The following is a 25,142-nucleotide window of genomic DNA, read 5'->3' as shown; positions in this document are numbered from 1 at the left end:
TTCTAAAAAGACCCTTAAGATTAATTAATTTTAATCGATTTTATATAACATATATAATTGTTTTAATAGTTTTATCCTGTTTTTGTATTGTATTTTAACTTATGTACACAGCCCAAGGATTCATATGTCAGGCAGTATAGAAATGTGATAGATAGATAGATAGATAGATAGATAGATAGATAGATAGATAGATAGATAGATCTGGGATTTTGAGATTAGTGTTATGGGTTTGGTGGGCAGACAATCTGCTGCACAAAGGGGAGCAAATTAAACATCACACAGTACACAACCAAGGCCTCTGAGTGCATACAAAGTAGTTCTTTTTTTAAAAAAATCTTTTGAGAAAAAAGAAAATGTATATATAAATAGTTCTGTGTGCATTTCTGTGTATCGCAGCCTTGGGCTGACATATCAAACACAACATTCCATCTACTTAGCAAAAGAGCATTTGCTCAGTTGTGCAAGAGCACTCTTGTGCAAAATGCAATAATTGTGCAAATACAGTTGCACGAGAGAAGGTCATTATTTCCATTGACCCTCTATTGTGGAACAGTGTCTGTGCACTTGCTACATCATGCACAAGGGTACTTTGCCCGTATACTTTGTTATTAGGCTATTGAGTATTGGCGGAGAAGGGTTTTATTTTTAAGTTCCTGCATTAATCTTGTTGGGTCACATATTGTACACTAAAATATATACACACTAATAAACCAAAACATATATTGAGCTTTATTTACTAGACAGCATTTTGTGTTTCATTAAATGCCTACCTTCAACTGTGACTGATATGTGCTGGTTATAGCACTCCAAATCTAGAGCTACATTCTCTGCTGAGCATTATCTTTGGGTATACAGCGCGTGCACACACACACACCCAATTGTGCCACTTCATACTTAACATATTCTCATGCAATGAAGGAATTAATGTGCCCAGTAAAGGGGGCTAGGTTTTTATTAAATTGAGGATTTCATTAAAATGGCATTGGGGTCAACTAGACTTTGGCCAACAGAGGAGGCAGAACCAATGAAACAAGCACAAAAATGGAGAGAATGTGTAAATGGTGCTGGCCAATGTTGGTAGGAAATTCCAACATTTTAAAAGCAAAACCTCTGTAAATAAGTGACTCATTTTGGATCTTACATAATACATTTGTGTTATTTGCCTTTGAAGATTGTTCTCCCCTTTTAGCTTTACAAAGCACTAAGTCAGGCTCTATGAGCCTCAATTTAGGTTCTGCTGTTTTTTCTTGTCTAGAAGAATATGAGGACAAGTTAGGAACATAGGAACATAGGAAACTGCCATATACTGAGTCAGACCATGGGTCTATCTAGCTCAGTATTGTCTTCACAGACTGGCAGCAGCTTCTCCAAGGTTGCAGGCAGGAACCTCTCTCAGCCCTATCTTGGAGAAGCCAGGGAGGGAACTTTAAACCTTCTGCTCTTCCCAGAGCGGCTTCATCCCCTGAGGGGAGTATCTTGCAGTGCTCACACATCACACATCAGTTGCTCTTGTATCTATGGACTTGTGATGGAGAGATTGCCCTCATCAAGTTTGAAAGTTGGCTTGGAAAAATGGAACTGTTTTCTGTTAACTCAGAAATCAGCATGATTTATTCCTAGCATGATTCAGAACCTGACAATGTCATCAGAAGAGCAACAGGGTCTGATCTCTCCCTCAGCTCCCCCGTGAGCCTCCTTGCCCTCTCTCCCACCACTCGCCCAGCTTCCGCTTCCTCCCCTCTCCACCCAATGTGATTACTTTTTGTGCAGACTGCAGCAATAGACAGTAAGTAAAGAGGCCTCCTTCTCTTCATCTTATCAGCTGTTGTTAGACCAGCAGATATGAGGTAAATGGAGTGCAGGGGATAGATAGAAGGAAAGAGGCTTGGAGGTGAGTGTCTAGAGTGAAGATCTTCTCTAGCTTGGATTAAATGCTGGAGAAGAACTTCTGACACCACCTTTTTCATACCTTCAAACAATTTTGAGTTGAAGGAAGAAATGCATTAACGAAGTATCAAGAGTTTATTAAACTGCATAGGAATTAACAGTGGGGCTCATTACAGACACCAGATACCATCCTGTAAGTACTGTTGTACTGTATAATGACTGGTCTGATGGTCTGATTTTTTTGCATTAATATGGCATCATCAACGATATAGTTTGTTAAAACTATGACCACATTGGAATCTGTTTGACCCCAGACATCTGATTAGTTAAGTGCCTTTTTTTTAACAGCAGTTTACAATGCAAGATGGGTTAAAAAGTGGAGATTTCCTGGAAACCTATATATGGCCTGAGTGATCACAAAAATGTTATGATCAGCTGGGGCAACATTTGCATGTTTTTTTAGTAATGGCTATAACTGGCCTATGTATTTTTGTTGTCCTTCTACATTGGTTTTAAGCAGTTCTAATTCTACTGATGGCAATTGGAAGATGGACACGTAGCAGTATTTTATCATGCTAGCTAAAAAAGAATGGCAAAAGCAAGCATTCAAGAATTATATTCAGATCTCACTATCTGTCAAGCTACTCCCATGACTATATAACAAATGGCCCACATTTGTAGTTTAAATATGCCTTATTATAATAAAAAGTGAAATCATGGCATATGGTCTTAAATCTTTATAACAAGCTGTGTAACAATTATAGGCTGTGCAATATCAGCATCTTTATAATTTGGTGCTAGTGATGCCTCTCATTTTATAGTTTGGGATATGTACAAGTGATGGCCAGAAGCCAGCACTGCAAGTGCTCTGCACACAGATAAGTGTATGCAATGGTACAACTGTGAAGGAGAAAAGTCAATAGTTCATCAATAGGGATGCTTCTGAAATTCTTGTCAATGAATTTCTCTCCAGATTTTGGAGATCTGAATTATCCAGTCTTGTTTCCAAAGTTTGGGAAGAAACTCCAGTCTCAGTTCAAGGTGCTGCTTATCACCTCAGACGTTCAAAATGGTTGGAAGAGCCACCTCCTCTTACATAGGCCTTCCCATATGCTTTGATAATAAATGGAGGGCTTCCTCTGGGTGCCAGAGGTACAAAGGTGTTCACTAGGAACAAGACACTGATAAATGGATGCACTGATTGATTGTTCAATTTTTATATCACCTTTCATAAAGCATCCCAAGGCAGTTTACAAAAGGTAAAATACAATAAAATTCCACAAAATATTATTTAAAACCTTAAAATAGGTTAAACTGTAAAAACGATAAAACACCAAAATAATAACCACCATATAAAAGACAACAGAAGCGGGAGAGCTGAGAGGCCCAGTAACTCCTAAGGGTAAAAGTCTGAACAAATAAAAAGATCTTTAGTTGTTTTTTAAAAGCAGTCACAGATGTCAAAGAGCAGACATTCACTGGAGGAGCATTCCAGAGCTTGAGAACAGAGAAGGCCCTGTCTCATGTGCATGACAACCTAGCCCCTCTCAACATCGCCACATGGAGCAAAGGCTCCCTAACAACCTTGTTGAGTGGGCAGAAACCCTTGGGAGCAAGCAGTCCTTCAGGTATCCAGAGCCCAAACTGTTCAGGGCTTTAAACATAATAACCAGCACCGTGAATTGGATCTGGAAATAAACTGCCAGCAGTACAGCTCATTCAAAATAGGTATAACTAACTTAACCCTCATAGAGCATCTGCGTGCTGGTACTTGATTGCTTTCCCCAACCCTCACCACAGCCCCCTCACCTCAGAGATCTCTCTGCCCTCACCGGAGCCACACTCAGCCTCCTCCTCCATCCCTTTGCTTCCATTCTCCCTACCCCCTCACCCCTCTTGGTCATCCCTCCATCCCATTGCTCCATCCCCCTCACCCCTCTTGGTTGTGGCATTGCCGGCACTGATTGGCCAAGCTGCAGTCCCCTAAACTCAGAGACCTCACCACCCTCACCCGAGCCCCGCTCCTGTTCTTCCACGCAGGAGCAGAAGTAGAGGTTCGCTGCTGCACCGGGCACTTGCTCGCTGCTAGCGCCACCGTGGCCATTCATTCTTCTCAGGCCACTGACAGACCCGGGACCCTCACCCGCCTTTTTCTCTCTTTCCCCTTCCTTTTTTTTCTCTTTCCCTCTTCTCCACTCACTCCTCCCTCCCTCCCTCCCTCCCTCTTCCTTAGTTAACATACCTTGTTCTTCTTGTTTCCTCATCTAATTCACACAATGGCAGCCTCCTTCTCCTGAAGGGGCTCTTTCCTCCCTCACGACCCCTCTCTTCGCAGTCATATATATATGGGTGGGGCTTGCCATGTACTTGCTTGCTTGCTTGCTTATTTGTTTGTTTGTTTGTTTGTTTGTTTAATACATTTCTATACCGCCCAAAACGCAAGTTCTCTTAGCCTTTTTATATAGAGATATGCTCCAAGTGAGCGGCAGTGCATTCTGCTGAAGTTTCCAAATTTTCTTCAAGAGCAGCCCCATGTAAAGAACCTTGCAGTCATCCAGCTGCAATGTGACTAAGGCATGGGTAACTGTGGCCAGATCTGCCTTCTCAAGAAAGGGACGCAGATGGCACACTAGCCGAAGCTGCGCAAAGGCACCCCTGGCCACTGCCTCCCTCTGAGTATCCAAAAGCAGAGCTGGGTCCAGCAACACCTCCAAGCTGTGCACTCTTTCAAGGGGAGTACAACCCATCCAGAGCTAGTTAATCACCCTATCCCAACTGGCTTTTCTACTGACCAGCAGTAGATTTAACCTCAGTTTGCTAGCCCACATCCAGCCCATCACTGCCTTTCTGAGGCACTGTAAAAACATGGTGATTTTGTTCTGCTTTGGGGAGATAATTTTCTTGGCTACTGGTATTAAGACTGATTTGATTATTTAGCTCTGGGATCATTACTTAATGTTCTACTGAGATCATTACATAATTATTGTGGATTGTTTTATGTTGCTGATTTAATCTTACCTTCTATATTTCCACTTGATTGTTTAGGGTTATATCTTAATTTTTGCTAAATGCCACTGTCAGGGACTGCCTGGGTGCTGTGTGCAGCTGCCCCCTGTGGTGAGATGCCAGAACTGGAGCCTGGGACTGCCACAGGAGAAAAAGCATCTCAGACACTAGACAGGCCCCACCAATCCAGGCTGGCAACTAGATCCCTCTGAACAGGAAGGGTTATAAAGGCTTCCTGTTGTGGCTGGGAAGCTACCTAAGCAAGAAGCTTTCCTTGGCTTTGATGTCTTCTTGTTTAAGACAACTGGCATCCATGACTGGTAGCTTCCTTCTCTTTCCCGACTCCAGGCTTGAATCCTCCCAGTTTCCATCTTGACGCCTGGCTTGCTGCTTGGTCTCAATTCCTGGGTCAGCTCCTCAGCCATGGCCTACCTTCTGATCCAGGCTTCTCATTCTTCAGTGGTTGCTACCCACTGCCCAGCCCGGACAACTGCCTTGGGCTGCTCTTTGGGGAGGAAAGGCGGGATATAAATGTGTTAAAATAAATAAACTCTCCTTACTCTCAAGCTGCCAAACAAGACAGCAGTGGTGGCAGATGCTCTTATGCTGCGGAGACAGGTGGCAGCAGGGAGCGTAGGCACCATTTGGCTCCCTGCCTCACCAGGATCTTCAGTTCCTCCTGCTCCAGGTTTGGGCTCGCCTCTACCACTGTCCTTCCTACTAAGATAATGCTGCTAAGCAGCACTGTACCTTAAATTAAATTCAAATTAGCTAGTATTATTCCTTGGTTGGTTTTGTTTTTGGCTTTTAGTATTGTGTTCTGAGAACTCCTCTGAGCTGAAAAGCAGATTAAGCATCTTGTTCAGTCAATACAAATATTACTCATTTAGCTACCTATTAACATTGTACCAAGTAACAATAATCAACTTAAGTTTCACCACAAACATCAATCAGATGAGGATATTCCATGAGGCTGCCATTGCTTTTACAGAGATGTAACTGCATGGGTGCAAATCCCATAATCAGCCATGGGAAAGCCCTACTTCTGAGTGCGAAAGGGTGTCTCACTGAATCAGTCACTGAGTGTGTCTGGCACTGTGTAAGCAGACGGAAGTTCATGCAAGGGCAATTCCCTGCTTCCCCACAGCAGCCCATTGGCCTCTCTGTAAGGCCACTCTTAAAGGTCAGGGAAGAACAGGGTGGCAGGTGGTATGGGTTGCTCATAGATGATTAACTCACAGAAGGCGCTTCCATGTAATATTCAGGAATTTCCCCCTTTTCCTGCAGCCCACCCCCACCCCATTCCATGTCCTTTCAGTAGGTCTGATAACTCTCAGGAAGAGGCTTTTTAGGGGGCATGGGTATCTATGGGTAGGAGAAAGTGGGAAGATCAATTGCATAAGCTTTCTTCCACATGTGCAAGTCAGGATACAAGTCACTGACTTTTACAGAGGAAGTATATCACATTTTTAAGTATATCAAACACATCTGTTCAGGAATGGTTCTTTAGCCGCTGCAAAGAGATGGTTCTTCAGTCACTTCCTTAGTTGTAGTGAACTTTTGCATTCTTAAATGGAAGATAATATAGTAAACATTAGAAATCCTATTTGAAAACAGACCAACATTGTAATAAGGATACTAAATACTTTTACAACAATATAGTCAATGATCTCACTCTGCTCCATAGATATAATAGATGCTGCTCTAATTTTTTAAAAATGTTACATTTCTAAACCCCAATATTTAAAATATTAACAGAATGGCAACAATAATTGATCTGTTTGATATTTTTAACTAACCTCCATATGTGCCAATGTGTTTTACATGGATATGTTTAACATAAGTATGGATTTCAGGATCACATTTAAATTGCTCAGCTATCTACTGACTATGTTTTAAACTTATTTCTTCTTGCCTCAACTCAGCCCAACCCAAATCTCTGGAGGAACAATTGGTTTTTGTGAAAAGGCTGACTAATGAATCTAGCTGCAGCCATACAAAATAAATAAATAAATAAAAATGGGTAAGCTTCCAAACATACAGATGCTTCAGCAGGTCACCAAGGCCAAGAAAATGAGTTGCACAATTGTCCACAGACAATGCAGGTGGCTGCTTTGTGATGGGTTAAGGCAGATGATCCTGGGAATTACAATCTTATGGTAAAACTACAGTACACAGAATAATTCACTGTAAAAGTTCATAAAGACATCAGGTGCATTTTTAAAAAAATTCTGATTTAGTTATTATCAGATTGTTGTAGCCAGATTAATCTCAATATTCTGCCGTTGGCCGCTTCCACAAATCTTCATTCAAATTACCTTCTTTAAGGATTTCCTCTTGGCTATAATACCCAATTTCATGGAGTTAGAACTTACTGTGAGACATAAAATTAGCATACAAAAACTCAAATAGATTTTCTTTTTAAGGGAACATAAGATGAGATTCTTCAGTCAACTCTATGAGATTTTGTGTCGCTTTCCTCTCCTGTTCATCCACTGGTTTATTGTACACTCCTTTTCTGTCTGTTTTGGGATTTTTCTGCCTCTTTCTTCCCATTGGGGGCTTTGAACTACCCTGCTCTTCACCCCTCCACTCTCTGCACCCTCAGTGCTTTGATATGCAATCAAGCTTTCATTTATAAAATCTACTTTTGATTTTTTGAGTATAGTCCACAGTACCCCAAAGATATTTCTCCCTAAATGTTCTGTCCGTACCTGTAGCTGAACATAACCTGTCTGGCATTTGCCTGCTGTGTTGTCAAAGCATATAACCTTGGAGATGGGGCCTCATTCCACCACCACCCACCTCCTCCTTTTGCTCTATATATCTAGGCCACTGCCATACCCTGTATCTTTATCATCTTTAGCATCTCAACAATCTGTCATATTCTTCTTGTCTCAATCTCCATTAATGATTTGATGCTGCCTCTCACACCTAGATTACTGTAAATTCCTCTTGGAAGAGCTGGCCTTCTCCATTCTTTTTTTTATACCCAGAATTCCTCTGCTAACATTTTCATTCTGATTATGCCATTCTGCTCCTTCAGTCCTTGCAATGGTTCTTTCTGTTCAGCCTTCAAGGTCTGAACTTCAAGATATACGTTCTTATTTGGGGGGCTTTTCTCTCCTGAATATATCAACTCCGCACTTTCATCAATGCTCGTTTTTCTTCTCTCAGTGTCTACACTCTGTACAACTTCATACGTTTCTCTACCATTGAGAACATAGTTACTGCTTCCTTAGCATGTGATAAAGAAACAACCCTCATATTGTGAGCTGAGGGAAAATGTTAAAGGATAATCTCACAGGATAGATTCCCCTGCAATGCACACCAACATACATGCACACAGAGTGGTGTTCTCAGATAATTAAGCCACAGAAGGCCTTAATAGGAACGTAGGATGCTGTGTTATACAGAGTCAGACCACTGGCCCATCTAGCTCATTATTGTCTACAGAGATTGGCAAAGGTTCTCCCAGGTGTCAGGCAGGAGTCTCTCCCAGCCCTACCTGGAGATGCCAGGACTGAACTTTGGGCCTTCTGCATACAAAGCAGATGTTCTACCACTGAACTACACACCCATCCCTCATATTGCCTGGGTCTTGCTTTTTAGCATATTTAGCCTAAAGTTAAGCCAGTCCTAAGCACTGAGCATTATTCAGAACACAATGATAAGGTATGCATTGAACAGGTTAATTAAAAATGTGCTTCTGTTTTTAAATATCGATGTCATGACTGAGGCCAAAGTGAAACAAAATAGTAATGGCCAGAAGCAGGTTCAAAATCACACAACTAAAGGTTTCAATAGAAATAAAGACTGGAGGTAGGGGAATGAAGTCTTATGGGACAGGAGATATATACCATTAAATTCCTGAAGTTTGTTTTTAAGGCCGATAGTAGTGCCCTGAGCCAGATTTTAGTACCAGAACCAAAGTGTGGATATAGAAACTAGTTCCTCTGACAAGGTATGGTGATCAATACTGTGACTTAACAGTACTTTCTGCATATTGCTCATCAAAATCAACACATTATGTTGATGGTTTTATTCCCATTCAAATCATAATCAGGTGCTAAATTCATGTTTGCAGTCTATACTATTCAGTAAAACCACAACAAATTTAAGTAACTTTCATATTAACAACTATTATTATTTATTTACACAGTCAGACAGGTGTTATTGACTGGTTTGTTTTATCCAGACATCGAGTCCTTCCCAAGGACCTGGGATGGCTGGATTTTATTGTCAATGTTGTTGCTGTTGTTATAGATATTGTCGCAGAATATCGGCTGTTCCCAGTAAAGCTGCTTTTTGTAATTGGCTGATGGTGATTTCTGTGGCCCCTATGGTGTTGAGGTGCACTTCAAGGTCTTTTGGAACTGCATCCAGGGCGCCAATTACCACTGGGATTATTTTGGTCTTTTTCTGCCATTATTATTATTATTATTATTATTATTATTATTGCTGGTATCAAAAATGATATTGCAAGCATATTGAAAGCACACTGTACTTGGGATACAGACTTTAGGGGTGTGCACAAACGGTTTGTGCCGAACTGGCTCACCTCAAACCGGGGGTTGATTTGGGGATTCAATTGTAGACCGGGCAGCTCGGTCCAAGATCGAACTGAACCAGGACCAATTCTGGTGAACCGGTTCAGCATGATAAGGGGGTGGCCAGGTGGGGGTGGCAAGAGAGGGAGTAAGGTGCTTACCTCACTGCCGGAGCCACTGCTCACTCTCCCTGCAGCCCCAAGTGCACTCCTCCCTTCCATTCTCCTCCACTCATGTGTGGAGGCCATTTACATGGCATCCACTCATGCACGGAGGCCAGAACTGAGCTGCCACCAAGTGGGATGCTTGGTAATGGAGGGGAGGAGCATGCTAGGGGCTGCAGGGAGGGTGAGTGGTGGCACCAGTGGCCAAGTAAGGACCTTATTCCTACTCGCATCACCCCTGCCCAGCCCCTGGGAGTGTCCCCACACCCTGTACTTGTAAAGGGGAATCTTCACCGGATTCAGCAATGGCCAAACTGAACCAGACCCAGTTCAGCTGGAACTGGACCCAGTTTGGCTGGAACTGGACCAGACTGGGTTCGTCCGAATCTGGTTCAGATTCAAACCAAACCGGCCAAACCGATTCCATGCACAGCCCTAACACTCCTGTGCACTTGATAGCTTATTGACAGAAGAGTTTAACAATGGCCTAGATGTTATTGTCCAAGTGATTTTGTTTAACTTTCTCCTGTATAATGAATGATGGTTTTCAGTAGAGGAAGCATCTAGACAAATCTGCAGGTCAAATGAAATTGAAACCATCAGCCTGTGCATCTGTGTGTTTAAGTGCTGGGCTGGTTGATGGATAACGGACAGTAGGAAGGGCAAACTACCACAGAGGAGAACACTTGTGGAATTAATTTTGAATCAATATATTTTGAACTTGTGCATATAATCACATGTAAGGCATTTTTGTGTTCTACTAAGATAGAAAATGACTATGCAATATAAAGATGGCCAATTCCATTTTGTAAGCCATTGTACAGGATATGATTGTCTACTTGGTTAAAATGTGTCTGAAGACATGTGTTGGTACAGACATGTGAGATGTTAACATACACTCACAGAAACGTTGACTCATGAGCACAGTACAGCACACCCACACACAACATAATTCTGATCTAACTGCAACTTTACCTGAAAAGGCATGCCCTGTTAGAGAATCCAAACCTGAAATTAAAACAGTAAGAATAATTTTTAGCACTACTTTGAATTCAATCAGAACTTCTATTTGTACCATGACAAATAATAAACACAACAGTTGAATAGATAAGAATTGAAATTGCAACATTTGGATCAATAGCTTTTCTATTCAGTTTAAAAAAAAAAGTTTAAGCTGCACTGGTTTTCAGAATTTATAATCATCACTTTCATAACACTTTAAGTGTCCCTGACAGTCCTTGTTTTATTCATTCTCACAATATCCCTTTGTGGCAGGTTGCAGTTGTTATCATGTTATAGATGGAGAATTGAAGCTGCTCAAGACTACCCAGTGGTTGTAACTGGATTTGAACCCCATTCTTCATGTGCAAGTCAAGCATGATAGCTAGCCACTGGTACATATTGGCTAGTGCACAGATTATAGATATATCAGATGTTGCACAGAAAATGAATACTGATTGAATATCCCTGTATATTCAGGGATATATATGTATAACATCTGTTATATATGTATGACATCTGAAATCCGGAATGCTCCAAAATCTGAAGACCACCACAGCATGCGCCCGCAGCTCCAACTTGTTGCAGCTGAGCACCTCGTAACAAAACAAAAACAAAATGCCTCAGCTCACTCGCTCACTTTGGAGCTAGAGACTTTAAATAAAGCCTAAAAAATTAAAATACAGTGCACAGTAACCTTTCGTGTTGAGACTTGGATCCCATGCCCAAGATATCTCACTACAGTATGCAAATATTCCAAAATCCGGAAAAGTCCGAAATCCAGAACACTTCTGGTCCCAAGCAGTTCAGATAAGGGATACTCAACCTGTATGTAGTTTATATCCTTTTGTCTACAAATGAGGCTGAATTTATGTTCAACTCAACATCAGCTATCTGATCAAAGTGCTAAAACAGAGTACTAATTGTAGCCTATTTGCACAAAATTTACCTCCATAATATAGCATTTTGTTTTTCCTTTGTGATTATACTGAAAGTTTTCACATAGCCTCCAATTCCTGGACCTGATTTAGCTGGACCATGATCTCAGGCTCTCAGCAATTCCCTTTGCTCACTTCTTTTAAAAAAAACAGATCAGCAGGTTCCCTCTGATCCACAACACAACAGAAATTGGCTGCAGTGTTCAATAAGTGTGGCGATTCTGCTTCTCATGTTAGGAAGGCTTTTGGCAACTTATATTTCTCCACATCTGGGAATCTGTCATCCATTCCTATCAAGCTTTGTAATGATACAGCCATCATGATCTGCACTAAAATATTTTTAAAGGAGTCCAATGTGCGGAACGGCTGGACATCTCTTTTCATGCCAAATAATCTTAGGCTAACGTTTTGGCTCTCTGTTGTAATGTATTCTGCTCTAACCCACAGAAACATTTTTGCATAATAAGTGTTTCAATCTGAGAAAGGTTTCTGTGCTAAAAAAGAAAGTCTCTCTCTCTCTCTCTCTCTTTCTCTGAGAGCAGAAAACAGTTATTTCATGTATCTCTGAAACTGTTGTTTCAGAGAAAGTTGCCTGTTAATCATGTGCACAATCATTCACTTATATATACAGACACACAGATTTAAATTGTCATTTTAGGCTATTGAAAAATACCTGGGGCAAAACCAAAAGAAAGTCATTCATCCAAGTCCATCAGACAGCTATCTAGGCCTTACCCGACCTTTGAAAATAAAGCTGGGGGTGCTGTACTTGAACAAGAAACAGAATATTTAGCTTATTGTGTCCAGATTATGTGCTTTGGTTAAGGCATAACAAGTGAATGGTTAGACAGTTTTAGATTAAAAAAATGTTTTAAAATGCTTCTTAAAAACACAAGACACATTTTAATTTTCTTTTGAAAGAAAAAAAAAAGTCAACCCAAGGTGACCTGGGTATTTCTTGATGCAAAACAAATTCTGAGCCTTTCACAAGATAATCATATGATCATTGCTGGTACACGTTAATTAAATTGAGTGTGCTGAGATCCAAGGCAATAATACAAAACATGGAATAAATGTGTCATTAAATAAGGCACCCATAATATACTCAATATTATGAAAGCTCAAAATCACACATGATCTTTGTCATTTAAAAAGTCTATCTTTGCAAAATCATATACAAAAAGCATTACACTAAATATTGGCATTCAGATCTGAATTTCAGCACGCTTGATTGCAGAACCAGTGGATTACCCCAACACTGCTGGATCAATATCGTTTTGCAGGAGTTGATGAACTCCATCTTAAACTGCTTGTAGGAGGAATTTCAAGACAAATGACCACATGATTTAGGCATAGGCCGTATTTAGATATACTGTCCCCACATGAATTTCTAAAGATGTTGGAGATGGGCCCAGAGCAACGAGTGGGTTGGGATAGCAACCTGTCCACTGGAATTTGGAGATGACAGAGTCTGCTACCCAGAGTGGTTAGGAACATTCAAGGAAAAAATAGAACAAAAACAAATTATCAGTGCTATGGCTGTTTTCAGACATTATCAGTGCCTCAAATGAATACATATGAAAAGAGATGTGGCACCGCTGTGAAAGGTTTTCCCCCTAATACACATGTGGCCATCATAAGAACACTGCACATATACCACTATATGTTGAAGGCTCTTTACATGTATTATGACAAATACTGTATGTGTAGGTCCAGATAGGGTCATGCTACTACAGTCCTATTCCCCTCCAGATGCTTTCATTTTAAGTCCTTACAGAATCTTAAGAGGATTTACGTGTACTCTGCCCCAGAGTTCTATTAGAAATGTGTATGTATTTGCCTTTATAAAAAGAGAGGGTACTTAGAATTCCATTTCTTGACACTGCTCTCCATCTCTTAGGAAGCTAGAACAAAGCTTCTAGATTTATGATCAATACAACTAACTAGTCTCTAATTTAAAAAGTCTATTAACTATCTAAAATAGATGAACCAGGCTGCCAAACACTAAGGTACTTGTAAGAATCGACTCTCCCCTTTCCTCAGAGTACTGTGTTTGTTGATTCACACAGGGGCTATTCTCATGACCAGCAAAAATCGGGGTAGGAGAGCCTAGCCCAATTTTTACTGGTCGTGTAAACCACCGGGCTCTCAGGTGAGCCCAGTGGTTTACAAGCGGGTAACCTGCTTAATTGCCCCTGCCCTTAGCCTGCTAAAAAGCAGCCTCCCAGCTCGTGGGTCTCTCCAGTATGCCCTGCGTGCTCGCGGAGGGCATGCTGGATGATCCCCACAGCCCCCGCTGACTCCGTAATAGAGCCGGCAGCCAGGTGGGCATCCGCTGCAGTCACCCAAGGCTGCTTCCCTGCTTGTCTGTGGGGAAAGCGGGCTTAGCCTGCTCTCCCTGCAGACCCCACCCAGGCTCTTCTCACCAATTGAGAGAAGAGCCTCGCAATATATTGATGGTTGCCTTCTTAAAATGTTATCCTGCTTTGGGGTTTACTTCTTGCTTGAATCTCAATTCAGAAAAAGGAAAGGAAAAACCTTTGACTGCCTGTTTGCAGTGAGTTTCTCTTTGAATGGCTTGTCCGCTCATACATAATATCTAGCAACAAAGATCCTCTCACAGACTGCTGTTTGGAGTACTTGCCCACAGATACTCCCACAAGAATTGAAGTGGGAGAGACACAGAATAAATTACTTAAAGGGTGATTATCAGACTGCTGCAGGTGTCAGGACAGTAAACCTAGAAACTGAAAGCTGGAATAATTTCTGGCTGCAGAGGTGAAACCAACTCCTGTGGAAGACAAGATTCGTGTTGTGGAAATCTAGAAAAACAGCAGCCCATACTTTGCCATAACTGGGCCAGACTGGAATTTGGAGATGGCAGAGGAAAATTCAAGGGGAAAAAAAAAATAGAATTCCACCCCCCCCCCCGCAAGTAGAAAAAAATGGGGGCGGGGGAACCTAACATTTTTGTTTTTGCTCTTCAGAGCAATATAGGGGGAATTACTGAAGACAAAACAGAGGAGGCCCATTTGGTCATAGCGTGGAACCTTGGGTAGATAAAGCTGTGGTTAATCTGTGAGGCTTGAGAATCATGCTGCAGACGATTGACTAACTGAGGTTTGGCAAACCCTGGTTTCTGGGCAGAGGAACCCCTCCCTCTTACTAGTCCTCCTAGGCTGCATCCCAGCAAGCTCCATTCTGCTCATGTTGCCAGACGGTTGGCAAAGCACCAGCAAGTTAATGAAGCAGCAACCATTGACTGCAATGTTAGAGGGGGCGTGCTCAGCATGATTATGCCTGTTTGGCAGTGCTTGCACACCCTTAGCAGGGCAAAGACACTTTAACCCTTCCCTCACACTGCTCACACCACTGTCTTCCGCAATTGGGGAGGAAGGGTCTTGTGCCCCCCTCCCCTCCCCTCCTTGGGAAGAGAATTGGGCCCCTCTCTTCCCACTTGAACTGGGCAAAGATAGACTGCCAGCCTATTCCCAGCAGATATGTCAGGAGATGCAAGCCCCCCTCCCCATTTTTCAGGAGAATTCTGTTCCCCCCCGGATCCCCTAGATCCCCACCCCTCTCCTGTGTATGAATGTTTATGCATGGTGGATAGGATGAGACTGCTAGGAATAGGTTGAGATTATTTAGAATTGCCCCTTTGGTTTTTGGTAGTATTGCTTTTTTTTTGTTTGTTTTTTTTTTTGTCCAAGTTGGTAAGGGAAGGGGGACCCAAGCCCCTCGCTCTGGATACAAGCATGCTTGGTCTTGGACAAACCTCATGAGAAGAATCATCCATCTAGATCAGGATTAAATCACACAAGAGATTCTTGTGTGAAGAAGATGGATCCTGCTCTGGAGTAACCCACTCTCTCATGAGAATGCCTAGCCCATAGAAACATGCATGTGGGGTGGAGGGCTTTTACTGCCCAGCTCAGTTGACAGTTCCACCAAAGCCCCAGGAAGGGTCCCTCAGCAACATCTCTCCTGGTCCCAGCAACTGTCAGGAACCAAGAATATAAACATCCCTTAAAAGAGTCTGGTCTACCCACAACATATCTCCATGATTGGTTCTGCTTATCATGGTCACCTGGCTAGCCAAGGACCATTCTAAACCACAGGTGTCATGCCCCAGAGTGCCCCACAGTGGCTGGTTTGCATTTGCCACAGCATCAGGCCCAGCAGGTTCTGATTAGCCTGGGATGTAGGCTTCATCCCTGATCTCTCTTTGTCTGCCCACCAAATCTGAAACCATTCAAACTCCCAAAGCAGCCCAGACTACTCTGAAGTCTGGAAGGGTTGGGTGCAAGGGGGGAGGTGCAGAGTATGAGTTCTATTGTTAACCAGTGCTGCCGGGACCACCACAACAGCAGAGCCCCCTATAGTTGGAAGGTTTAACTTATGGGAGTGCAGACAGGTGGAGAGCTGAAACACATTAGGCTTTCTGATTTCTCCAGTGGACTGGCCCTCCCATGAGAAGACTAACCCCCACCCCACCCCCGGCCAGAAATCCAGCATGAGGACAAGAGTGTGTCCTTCTCACTGCTTTGCCTAGGTCTGCAAACCTGGTGGCACCCTTGGTTACAGTGAACCAAACCCCAGGATCCTTTGTCTAACCTAATATACATATCCCCTCCCAGGAAGTCAATAAGATATGTTTCTGGAGTACCAGGTGATCAGCCCTGGCCCGTCTGTGGTCCGGCAACCAGTGGCTTCCCCCGGGATTCTCTCAGTCTCTCAGTCTCATCCCTACCCCTGTGTACATTAAGGCCAAAGAAACCACACTTCATTGATAAGATCTGAGAGCCCTAGGAATGTGACTAGATTGGGTGTTAGGTCAATGAAATGGTTCCTTCCACGTGTGTCTATTCTCCTTTTATTTAAAGTGGGCTTTCCCCACTGTTGCTTCATCCCTTGAAAGGCAGGAACTTAGGGATGCAGCATACCTGTTGCCAAGCTGGAGCAGGAGGAGCAAGGAGATGGCAGAGGGCAGGGCATCAGATCTGAGAAATGGCCAGCGAAAAACGTGGCCATCCTAGAACTGACACATTTATGGGTTGCTCTGAGCCAGCTTCTCTATGGTGGTGGGAGGTTTCAGCAATGATACTCACTACAATCTGAGGGTTCAAATTCAGGTTTGGGAGCAAAAATGGAGCCATAGTAAGGTAAAGAAACTGCAGCTTCACTCTTTTGATTGATAACAAACTCAAACCGCTGGCATGTTGACCTCTGGTTTGGCATTATGTCCAAATGGAGCCAGGTAGTTATCTTGAAAGTTAAGCAATTTTTAGCTGACAATCCATTTCAGACTAACAAGTCCCACTTCGTTGATTGTGATTTGATCTAAGGTTTATGGGGATGCTGTGCTCCTTGTCTCCATTACTGCCCAGAAATGCTGCATATTCAGACATTGCAGGAACTATGCAAGATCATTTTTCTCCTTCCCATCTATGACTGCAGACTTATTTGTTTCATCAGTGACACCAGAAAAGTGGAGAATCAATTGTACAGTTTGTGGTACTCAGGAAGTTGTCAGAGCACTGTCAGTTTGGGCAAATGTTAAATGATGCCTTGAGAAACCAATTTGTTGCTGGGTTGTACAGTGATCAGATATGGAAAAAGTTGCTAGCTGTCTCAGCACTAATATTCACAAAGGCAGTTGTGGTGGTGTGCACTATGAAAGCTACAGAGAAGGTTTACCAAGAATTTAGAATGAAATGGAAAGTGCACCTCTTTAGCGTAAAACAACTCAAAACCCTGGAAAGATGGAGTCAGTACATGTAAATGTTGTGCTCAGGCTACCCATAATGAAAAGCAGTGATGAACCCAACTTCTTATTTGCAGGTAGTGATAAAAGAAATGACCTGCTGCTCTGTTTAACCAACTTGCAAGGGAATCCAAGCAAGTGTCCATGACAGCTGTTCATTCGAAAGGGTGATATTTGGCTCTGGATAGTCTAGACTCTAGAGCAGGGATTCTCAACGTTGGGTCCCCAGATGTGAATGGACTTCAACTCCCATAATTCCCAACCAAAGGCCACTGGGGCAGGGGATTATGGGAGTCAAAGTCCAATAACATCTGAAGACCCAACATTGAGAACTGCTGGTCTAGAGGATGATTGTACAAGTAAAAGTGATGAAGATCCTAGCTTACATGGGTTATCTGAAACTGGAACAATTAAAATTACATTTTTAAATAAAGTTTCAAATTAAAAGTTATTTTAAAAGCTAAAAATGGAGAAATATGAAAACTAAATAACCTGCCAGATATAAGCAGCCGATAAAACATTAAGAAGCCTCTTTTAAAAGATGTGTTTTAAAGCAAGGCAGAGCTCTTTGGGGAGGGTGTTCCAAAGCTGAGGGGCACAACCAAAAAGGACCTATCTCTGGTCCCCACCAACCAGATCTCTGTTAGTGGAGGGGCCATGAGCAGGGCCTGAGATGACAAACAGAGGGACCTGGCAGGTTCATATGGGTGAATACGGTTCGACAAGTACCTAGGCCCCAAGCCATGTAGAGGTTTTAAGGTCATGACCAGCACCTTGAATCTAGCCTGGAAGTGGACTGGTAACCAATGAAGCTGCCGCAGGATGGGTGTAAGACTCATGAACCAACCTGTGCACATGAGCATCCTTGCAGCAGCATTCTGGACCAGCTGAAGCTTCCAAACCATCTTCAAGGGCAGCCCCATGTAGAGCACATTGAAGTAGTACAATCTGCAATGCAATGGGAGAAACACCGGTGCTTCTGAAAAGGTCTACTAACTCATCCACTCTGCTTGCTCAGCCATGGAAGCAAATTTTGATGGCCTGCCCTTTTCCAGAAAGTTTGAAATGTGTCCCTGAGTGTTGTACAGCCCTCAGAAACATATTTTAAGGTGACACAGGGGGGCTTCCAGGGGAAGAGAAATATACCCTCCTTCATGCGCACGTGCGGACACACACACACACACCATGGGTGCAGTGTTGACCAGGAATTCTTCAAAAGCATGGTGAAGCTTTCAATATGGGCATTTTGGAGGCCACCACACATACACCCTGGGCATTGCCCATGGCCAAGTAGGGGTCTCTAGCATATCCTCCTCCCCCCCATTGGCCTTCCGCCCCTCTTCAAAGGGCCGTTCCGGCCCATTTTCTGGCCGTTCCGGCCCTTCCTCTGGTGGTGGTGGCCATCTTGGAGGCTGCCGCACATGCCTCCTGGCTGCCCAAGCCACACAAGTGGCCAGGGCACATGAACGGTGGCCTCCAAAATGGCCACTGCCACTGAAGGGCCAGAACAGCCCAAAATCAGACCTAAATGGTCTGAAAATGGGCTGAAACGGTCCTTTTAAGTGTGGGGGAAGGCTGATGGAGGAAGAAGGAGATGACAGAGACCCACCCCACCCCTGCAGCCACAGTAACACCCCTGGACCCAGTGGTGAGTTCTAATTTTTTTTTTAAATTAAACCTTAGAATCCCTGAACCATCCAGGCTGGGGGTCTGTCTGAGGGGCACAAAACCGAATGTGCACAGTTCCGTTCAGGTCCAGTTCAGACTCAAACCAAACTGGGCAAACCTGTTTTGTGCACACCCCTAACAGTGAAACAATGAGTACTAGATCAGTGGGTTATTTTTTTTTTTAAAGGCACACTGCATTTGTGGAGATTTCAATTTCAAAGTCACTCTAAATCTGGTTTTGTGTGCTGCGCAGTCAGACTAAAGATTTGTGTGTTGCCTAGTAGTAGGCCATATTTCAGTAGATTATATTTACACATCATGCTCTTCCAAATCTTATTTCATCTCACAAATACTTAACCACCAATACGCACAAGGGCTTATTTTCTATAATAGATTCTACTTTGGCATCACCTCACATCTACCCTATTTCATAAAGCCATGGGACTAAAAGGGTCAACTGTTATTTAAATGATATTATTGTTATGAGAAAGTACCCAGAGGGTCTTGAAAATCAAAATCTTAGATCATTTATCGACATATGGCCTGAAGAGGGTTCTTCTAAGAGGTTTTGTATATCTCAAAATCATTGAGGTCCACTTAGCTCATTTACAGATGAAACTTCAGCTGAGACCTAGTTAATAATTGGAAGTTGTGGCAGCTTGTTAAAATTTGTCTTTTAAAAGGTTCTGGAAAGAGTCCCAGTCTCCATGACTCTATAACCATCACATTGCTCATAAAAAGATGGTTGACATGGTTAAAATTACTTTCCACCGCACAGCAAGCCACTTCATTCACATGTGCACAGAAGTTTTCTTGTGATTAGGAGCCCATGTGGTTTCTTGGCAGAAACTTTGCTACTAGTATAATATCAGAACAGGCCTGTTGGCAGCTACTTCATGTGAGACCTAGGTCTTTGGAGCTTGCTAGATAGAAGAATTGGAGTTTGGAGTGTAGGTCCTTCTGGGTTGTCTCCACCCCCACCCCTGCAATAGTATGATTGCATCAGCATATGAACGTTCTCACACTTGCAGAATGAGCTTATGAGTATGTGGTTGTGACTTTCCACACTCTAGTTAAAGGCCCTACATACAGTAGAAGTAAAGACAGATGTTGCAGCAGTAGCTCTCCTTCAGAGTAGGCAATATTGTGCAGGATGGGATGCTGGCATAACTTTGTGGCCTGGTTCAAATAAGATGCCACACATACGATAACAAAAACACCTTTTCCTAGATGGAGTTCTTATAGAGTCTCAGTTTTAGACTGTCTGCACACCCCCTGACACTTATAGAAGTGTCCAGTCTGGCTTGGTCTGTGTTTGAGGGAGAGGGAGAGTCCAGAAAAAGAACAGTGTTTAACACTGGCGCTAATGGTAGCTTAGGAAGACAAGCAGGGAAGAAAGCATGACTATCACATTCTATCCTACAGAGGCCTGAAAAAGACTCCCTAACATCCCAAATTATGCTTTCCGCACAGCCCCTGAAGCATTGTCTGAGACGCCAAACTGGGCAGTCATGACTTGGGCTGTTTATAAGTACGTCTTTACTTTTGGTTTGCATTTTGACACTCAGGTGCTAATTGAACCCAGTTCCTCCCGGATCCAACCTCCCCCTCCCCCGAATTCTCCCCAGGAGGTTCCTGACATATTCACCAACCCCCATTTCTTGTATGACTGTCTAGCTAGCACCATTTGAAAGCTCCTTGTCCTCACCTGTCCCTCTACTGTTTGCCCACTGGAAGTGTCAATGGTCCTCATTAACCTAGGAGTCCCCAAACATGCAGCCCTTGCTTCCAGGAGCATCTTCCTTCCCCTATAAGAGAGCTAGCCAAGCCACCCCATTCTGGGGGAGAGGTGGAGTCCCTGAGATTCGTCCCAGGCTGTTGCCATGTTCTTCCATCGCACCGCAGCTTCAACATGGAAAAACTCAGCCTTCACGTCAGACAGGTCATATCATGCTCCTCTTTCCTTTCCCCCTCTTCTCCGGATGCATGTGTGTACATATGCTTGTGATTTGTTAGGCTAGGCTAGGAGGTTTTAGATTGGTCTCTGGCCGACTCCACCAACCTGGAACATCCACTGGCTATCTTTACTAAATTGGCTCATGCAATATTTTCTTCAAACCCTGATTACCCCTCCTACTGAGCAGCCTCCAATAGCACAGGGTAGACATAGGCTCCTCTACTCACATCTTCTACTAAAGTTCAGCCCCAGATTCACCCTTCACTGTAAGATATTCCCTGTAGGGGATGGAGCCACTCTGGGAAGAGCAGAAGATTTCAAGTTCCCTCCCTGGCTTCTCCAAGATGGGGCTGAGAGAGATTCCTGCCTGCAACCTTGGAGAAGCCGCTGCCAGTCTGTGAAGACAATACTGAGCTAGATAGACCAATGGTCTGACTCAGTATATGGCAGCTTCCTGTGTCCCTATATAATGGGTAGCCCTTCTCTTCCACAGTCAAAGAAGCTGTTTCATTCTCTAGTCAATTTCCTTCATTCCCTATTGCAACACTTTCCTTCCCCCATCCTTCATTTCTGCTTAGCCAGTCCCTACAGTCTTGATTAAGTCCATAATGCTGGGGGAAGTTGAAGGAAAGAGAAGAAGAGGACAACCAGCAGCAAGGTGGATGAACTTGATTACAACAGCAATGGATGCACCACTGAGAGACCTAAAAGGCCAAGTTGAAGACAGATCATCCTGGAGAGAATCTATCTATGTGGTCGCTAAGAGTCAACACTGACTTGGCAGCACTTAATCAATCAGTCAGGTAATCCTTCCTCTTCTATCCAAAAGCACTCTTTCTCTCGCCTCTCCCACCTCTTTCATCATTACTCGGACTCTGTCCACACTCTGCCCCTGGTTTCTCTCTTTGGCCCCTTTTCTAATCTTTTCCCTGATTCTGCCTGTTCATTGTCCTTGGCTTCTGTCCTTATACTTTAACCCCTTCCTTCCCGTTTCCCTATTTCCTCATCCTCAAATAAGCTTCCACATCCATCACAATAGCAATAGGTTGTGTTCAAATCTCTCTCCTCCCTCTATGTTGCACTCCCTTCCTCCCTCTCTCTCTCTGCCTCGTGGCAATCCCTCTGAATATTTTCTCTGACTTTGCCTGTTCATTGTCCTTGGAAATATCTTCCACCCTTTAGCCACCTTCCTTTCTACTTCCCTGTTCTATGAGCCATTTTTGGAAGGGCGGTATAGAAATTGAAATAACAACAACAACAACAACAACAATAATAGATGATATCTATAACAACTGACAATAAAATTCAGCCATCCCAGGTCCTTGGGAAGGACTCGATGTCTGGATAAAACAAACCAATCAATAACACCTGTCTGACTGTGTAAACAAGAAATAATAATAATAATAATAATAATAATAATATAGCATACCTATAAAAGAATCCACTACATATTCAATACCTATCAGAGAATCTACTAGTCTATTACATACAGAAGAATCCACTATGGTTGTAATAATTCATAGTTATGTTAAATGCCCAGATACAAATTTTATCTAGTGTGTTTTATTTCATGTGGGAATGACCTGTGTGTTCATATAATTCAATAGTGACTCAAGCCTCATTCTGTAATCAATAAAATATATTTTTATTTGGCCTATTAATCCTGGGGTGCATTTCTTTTGTGGGAGACTAGCCTGATTAATAACCAAGCCTTGCAGTCCAATAAGGAGTTGGGAAGTATCCCACATCACAGAGTTCCAGATGGCCATCATCTCATTTAACGTGGGTTGCCAGCAACTCTGCAAGCAGTATTAGCATGCCAGGGATCGATTGCCCTGGTGTTTTTGGCATGTGTGCCAGTACTGCACACCTAGATATTAGTGACCTGGGTTATAAGTAGTGGTGTACACAAAACAGGTTTGCCTGGTTTGGTTTGAGTCCAAATCAGACTCGGACTGGGCATGGTCAGTTTTGGCACCCCAAACTAGAACCCTGGCTCGGCTCAAATGCAAGCTGGTTCAGGGTTCTAAAGCGTTAAAACATTTTTTTTTTAAAAAAACTTACCACCGGGCTTGGCAGCCTCAGGGGGGTGCTGCAGCAGCCATGGGAAGGTATCTGGTGGTTAACCCTCCCCCTGCTAGCCTCCCCTGGTCATCTATGGGCCATTTGGGCCCTCTCTGTGGTTGTGGTGGCCATTTTGGAGGCCATTTGCATGGCCCACAGAGAAAGCCGAAATGGCCTGACACTGCCCATAGGAGACTGGGGGGAGGCCACGGGGAGAGGGGGAACTGCAAGAGATCCCCCCGTGGCCGCAGCAGTACCTTCCCAGAAGCTGCCGAACCCGGTGGTAAGTTTTGTTTTTGTTTTTAATTTTAATTTTAGAACCCTGATCTGGCCCCGAGCCAGCTCAGGGGGTTCGGCTCGAGCTGGTTCGCACATCCCTAATTCAATGTGATGCTGGCTGGCTGGAATCCACCAGAGTAAGGTTTTGTTGTTGTTTATCGCTGGTGTCAAACCTAAAGCTGTTATAAGGATGAAATCAAATCTCTGCTGGAGAAACAAAAATTGACAAAGATGTTTGTGCATGCAGATGCTGAAAAGCACTGTAGCTAAAGCAACCTCATTTAATGAGTGCTAATTAGATTGGTGTTGAGATAAAATAGCACTAGTCTGTTATACTACGTGCATCGTTAATATGAACACCTGCATGTGCTTGTCTCCTTGCAATGAGAACTAATGTTAGGTGAAAATAAGATGGCTGGTCACCTTTATTGTAGCTCTCCGTGGGAAGAGCGGACCTGGCTCCTGAGCAAATGTAATGCAACAGAGTCTGCGCAGCTTATTGAGACCACAAATCATGCTACTTCGCTTATTGCTTTCACCACATACTGTGTGACACCACACAAGGAGGGCAATGGAAAGTTTCTTTTCTTAAATAAAGATAAATACAGACTGCTGCAGTTCCCAGCTAGACTTCAATATATGCAATTACCCCAGTTAACAATAAAATGAAATCTCTGCTGTAACTATATATTAAGTGCTTGCCTTCGGGATTCTAGCAGCCTCCCTTGAGAGCTGAGGGCCAGGAGAAGAGCAATATTTGTTATTAACCGAAGGCTTTGTATTTGTTGGGCTGATTTTCAATTAAGCAAACATGATCAGGCAGAGTCCCCATGATCAGGCAGATATCTGACAAATTTCATTTGTCAGATATCGGATGTTAGTTGAGCATTGTTCATTATGTTTCCTATATGCAGAATCTGATGAAAAAGAAAAACCCCAAAAGGTAAGTAAGCATCAGCTGTAAAAAAAATTATCTTTCTCTTGCCTTTGCAGCATAGATATTGATAACCATGATTGCAATGAGCCATCAGGTCTAACATTTCCTATTGCAATAATAATCAACAACCAAAAAGCCAGTACCATTTTTATACACTTTACATGGGGGCTTTAAAAAGGTTATTTCACATAGCTATGTTAAGTTTTCCCAAAGACACTATCTATGTTGTTTTCTGCAGCATAAGGACAGTGCAATTCCTGTATAATTTTGAGCAGAAGGATAATGTATTCTTGCCACACTCACATAACTGTATGCAACTATACTGAATACAGTAACTGGTCATAAATTTCTCCCATAATAACCAGCCATAGTTCTTTATATTTTAATAGCTGTATATTCTGTATTGATGCTGTTCTTTAGCTGGATGGTATCTAGAAAGCAGCATTTGTAGAGAAGTACAGGCATGGAGTTAGAAATATGCAATGCTGAGTGGAAGGAAAATAGGTGTTAACTAGCAGGGTTTTGCAAATTGCTTGCACAAGCACAAGAGTTCTATAACAGTTCTCGTGATTCTGCTCACTCAAGAAGCTTCATAAGTTCTTGTGCTGGTCTTGTGGTAGCAAGCATGACTTGTCCCCTTAGCTAAGCAGGGTCTGCCCTGATTGCATATGAATGGGAGACTTGATGTGTGAGCAATGCAAGATATTCCCCGCAGCGGATGGAACCGCTTTAGGAAGAGCAGTAGGTTCTAAGTTCCCTCCCTGGCATCTCCAAGATAGGGCTGAGAGAGATTCCTGCCTGCAACCTTGGAGAAGCCACTGCCAGTCTGTGTAGACAATACAGAGCTAGGTAGACCAATGGTCTGACTCAGTATATGGCAGTTTCCTATGTTCCTATGTTATTGGAAGAACATCTTTGGATTTAGTTTC

General features: G+C 43.0%; 1 protein-coding gene across 13 annotated transcripts in view; it reads right to left on the bottom strand.

Annotated features, from left to right (window-relative positions):
* The window catches only part of DLGAP2 (DLG associated protein 2), a 691,732-nt gene that overhangs the window by 214,406 nt on the left and 452,184 nt on the right, over positions 1-25,142 (bottom strand). For 11 of the 13 annotated variants that reach the window (XM_053286136.1, XM_053286148.1, XM_053286135.1 and 8 more), the window contains one exon: positions 10,583-10,615. The exons of 1 other annotated variant lie outside the window; for it this stretch is intronic. In XM_053286136.1, the coding sequence (XP_053142111.1) occupies positions 10,583-10,615 (33 nt within the window). Of the gene's footprint in view, positions 1-10,582; positions 10,616-12,217; positions 12,302-25,142 lie in introns of those variants that run through there. One more of the 13 variants, XM_053286147.1, reaches the window with a different exon arrangement.

Source organism: Hemicordylus capensis, chromosome 1 (genome assembly GCF_027244095.1).
Source record: "Hemicordylus capensis ecotype Gifberg chromosome 1, rHemCap1.1.pri, whole genome shotgun sequence".
Lineage (NCBI taxonomy): Eukaryota > Metazoa > Chordata > Lepidosauria > Squamata > Cordylidae > Hemicordylus > Hemicordylus capensis.
Note: the sequence above shows the minus strand (reverse complement) of the source record. Positions and strands in the feature narration are given on the sequence as shown.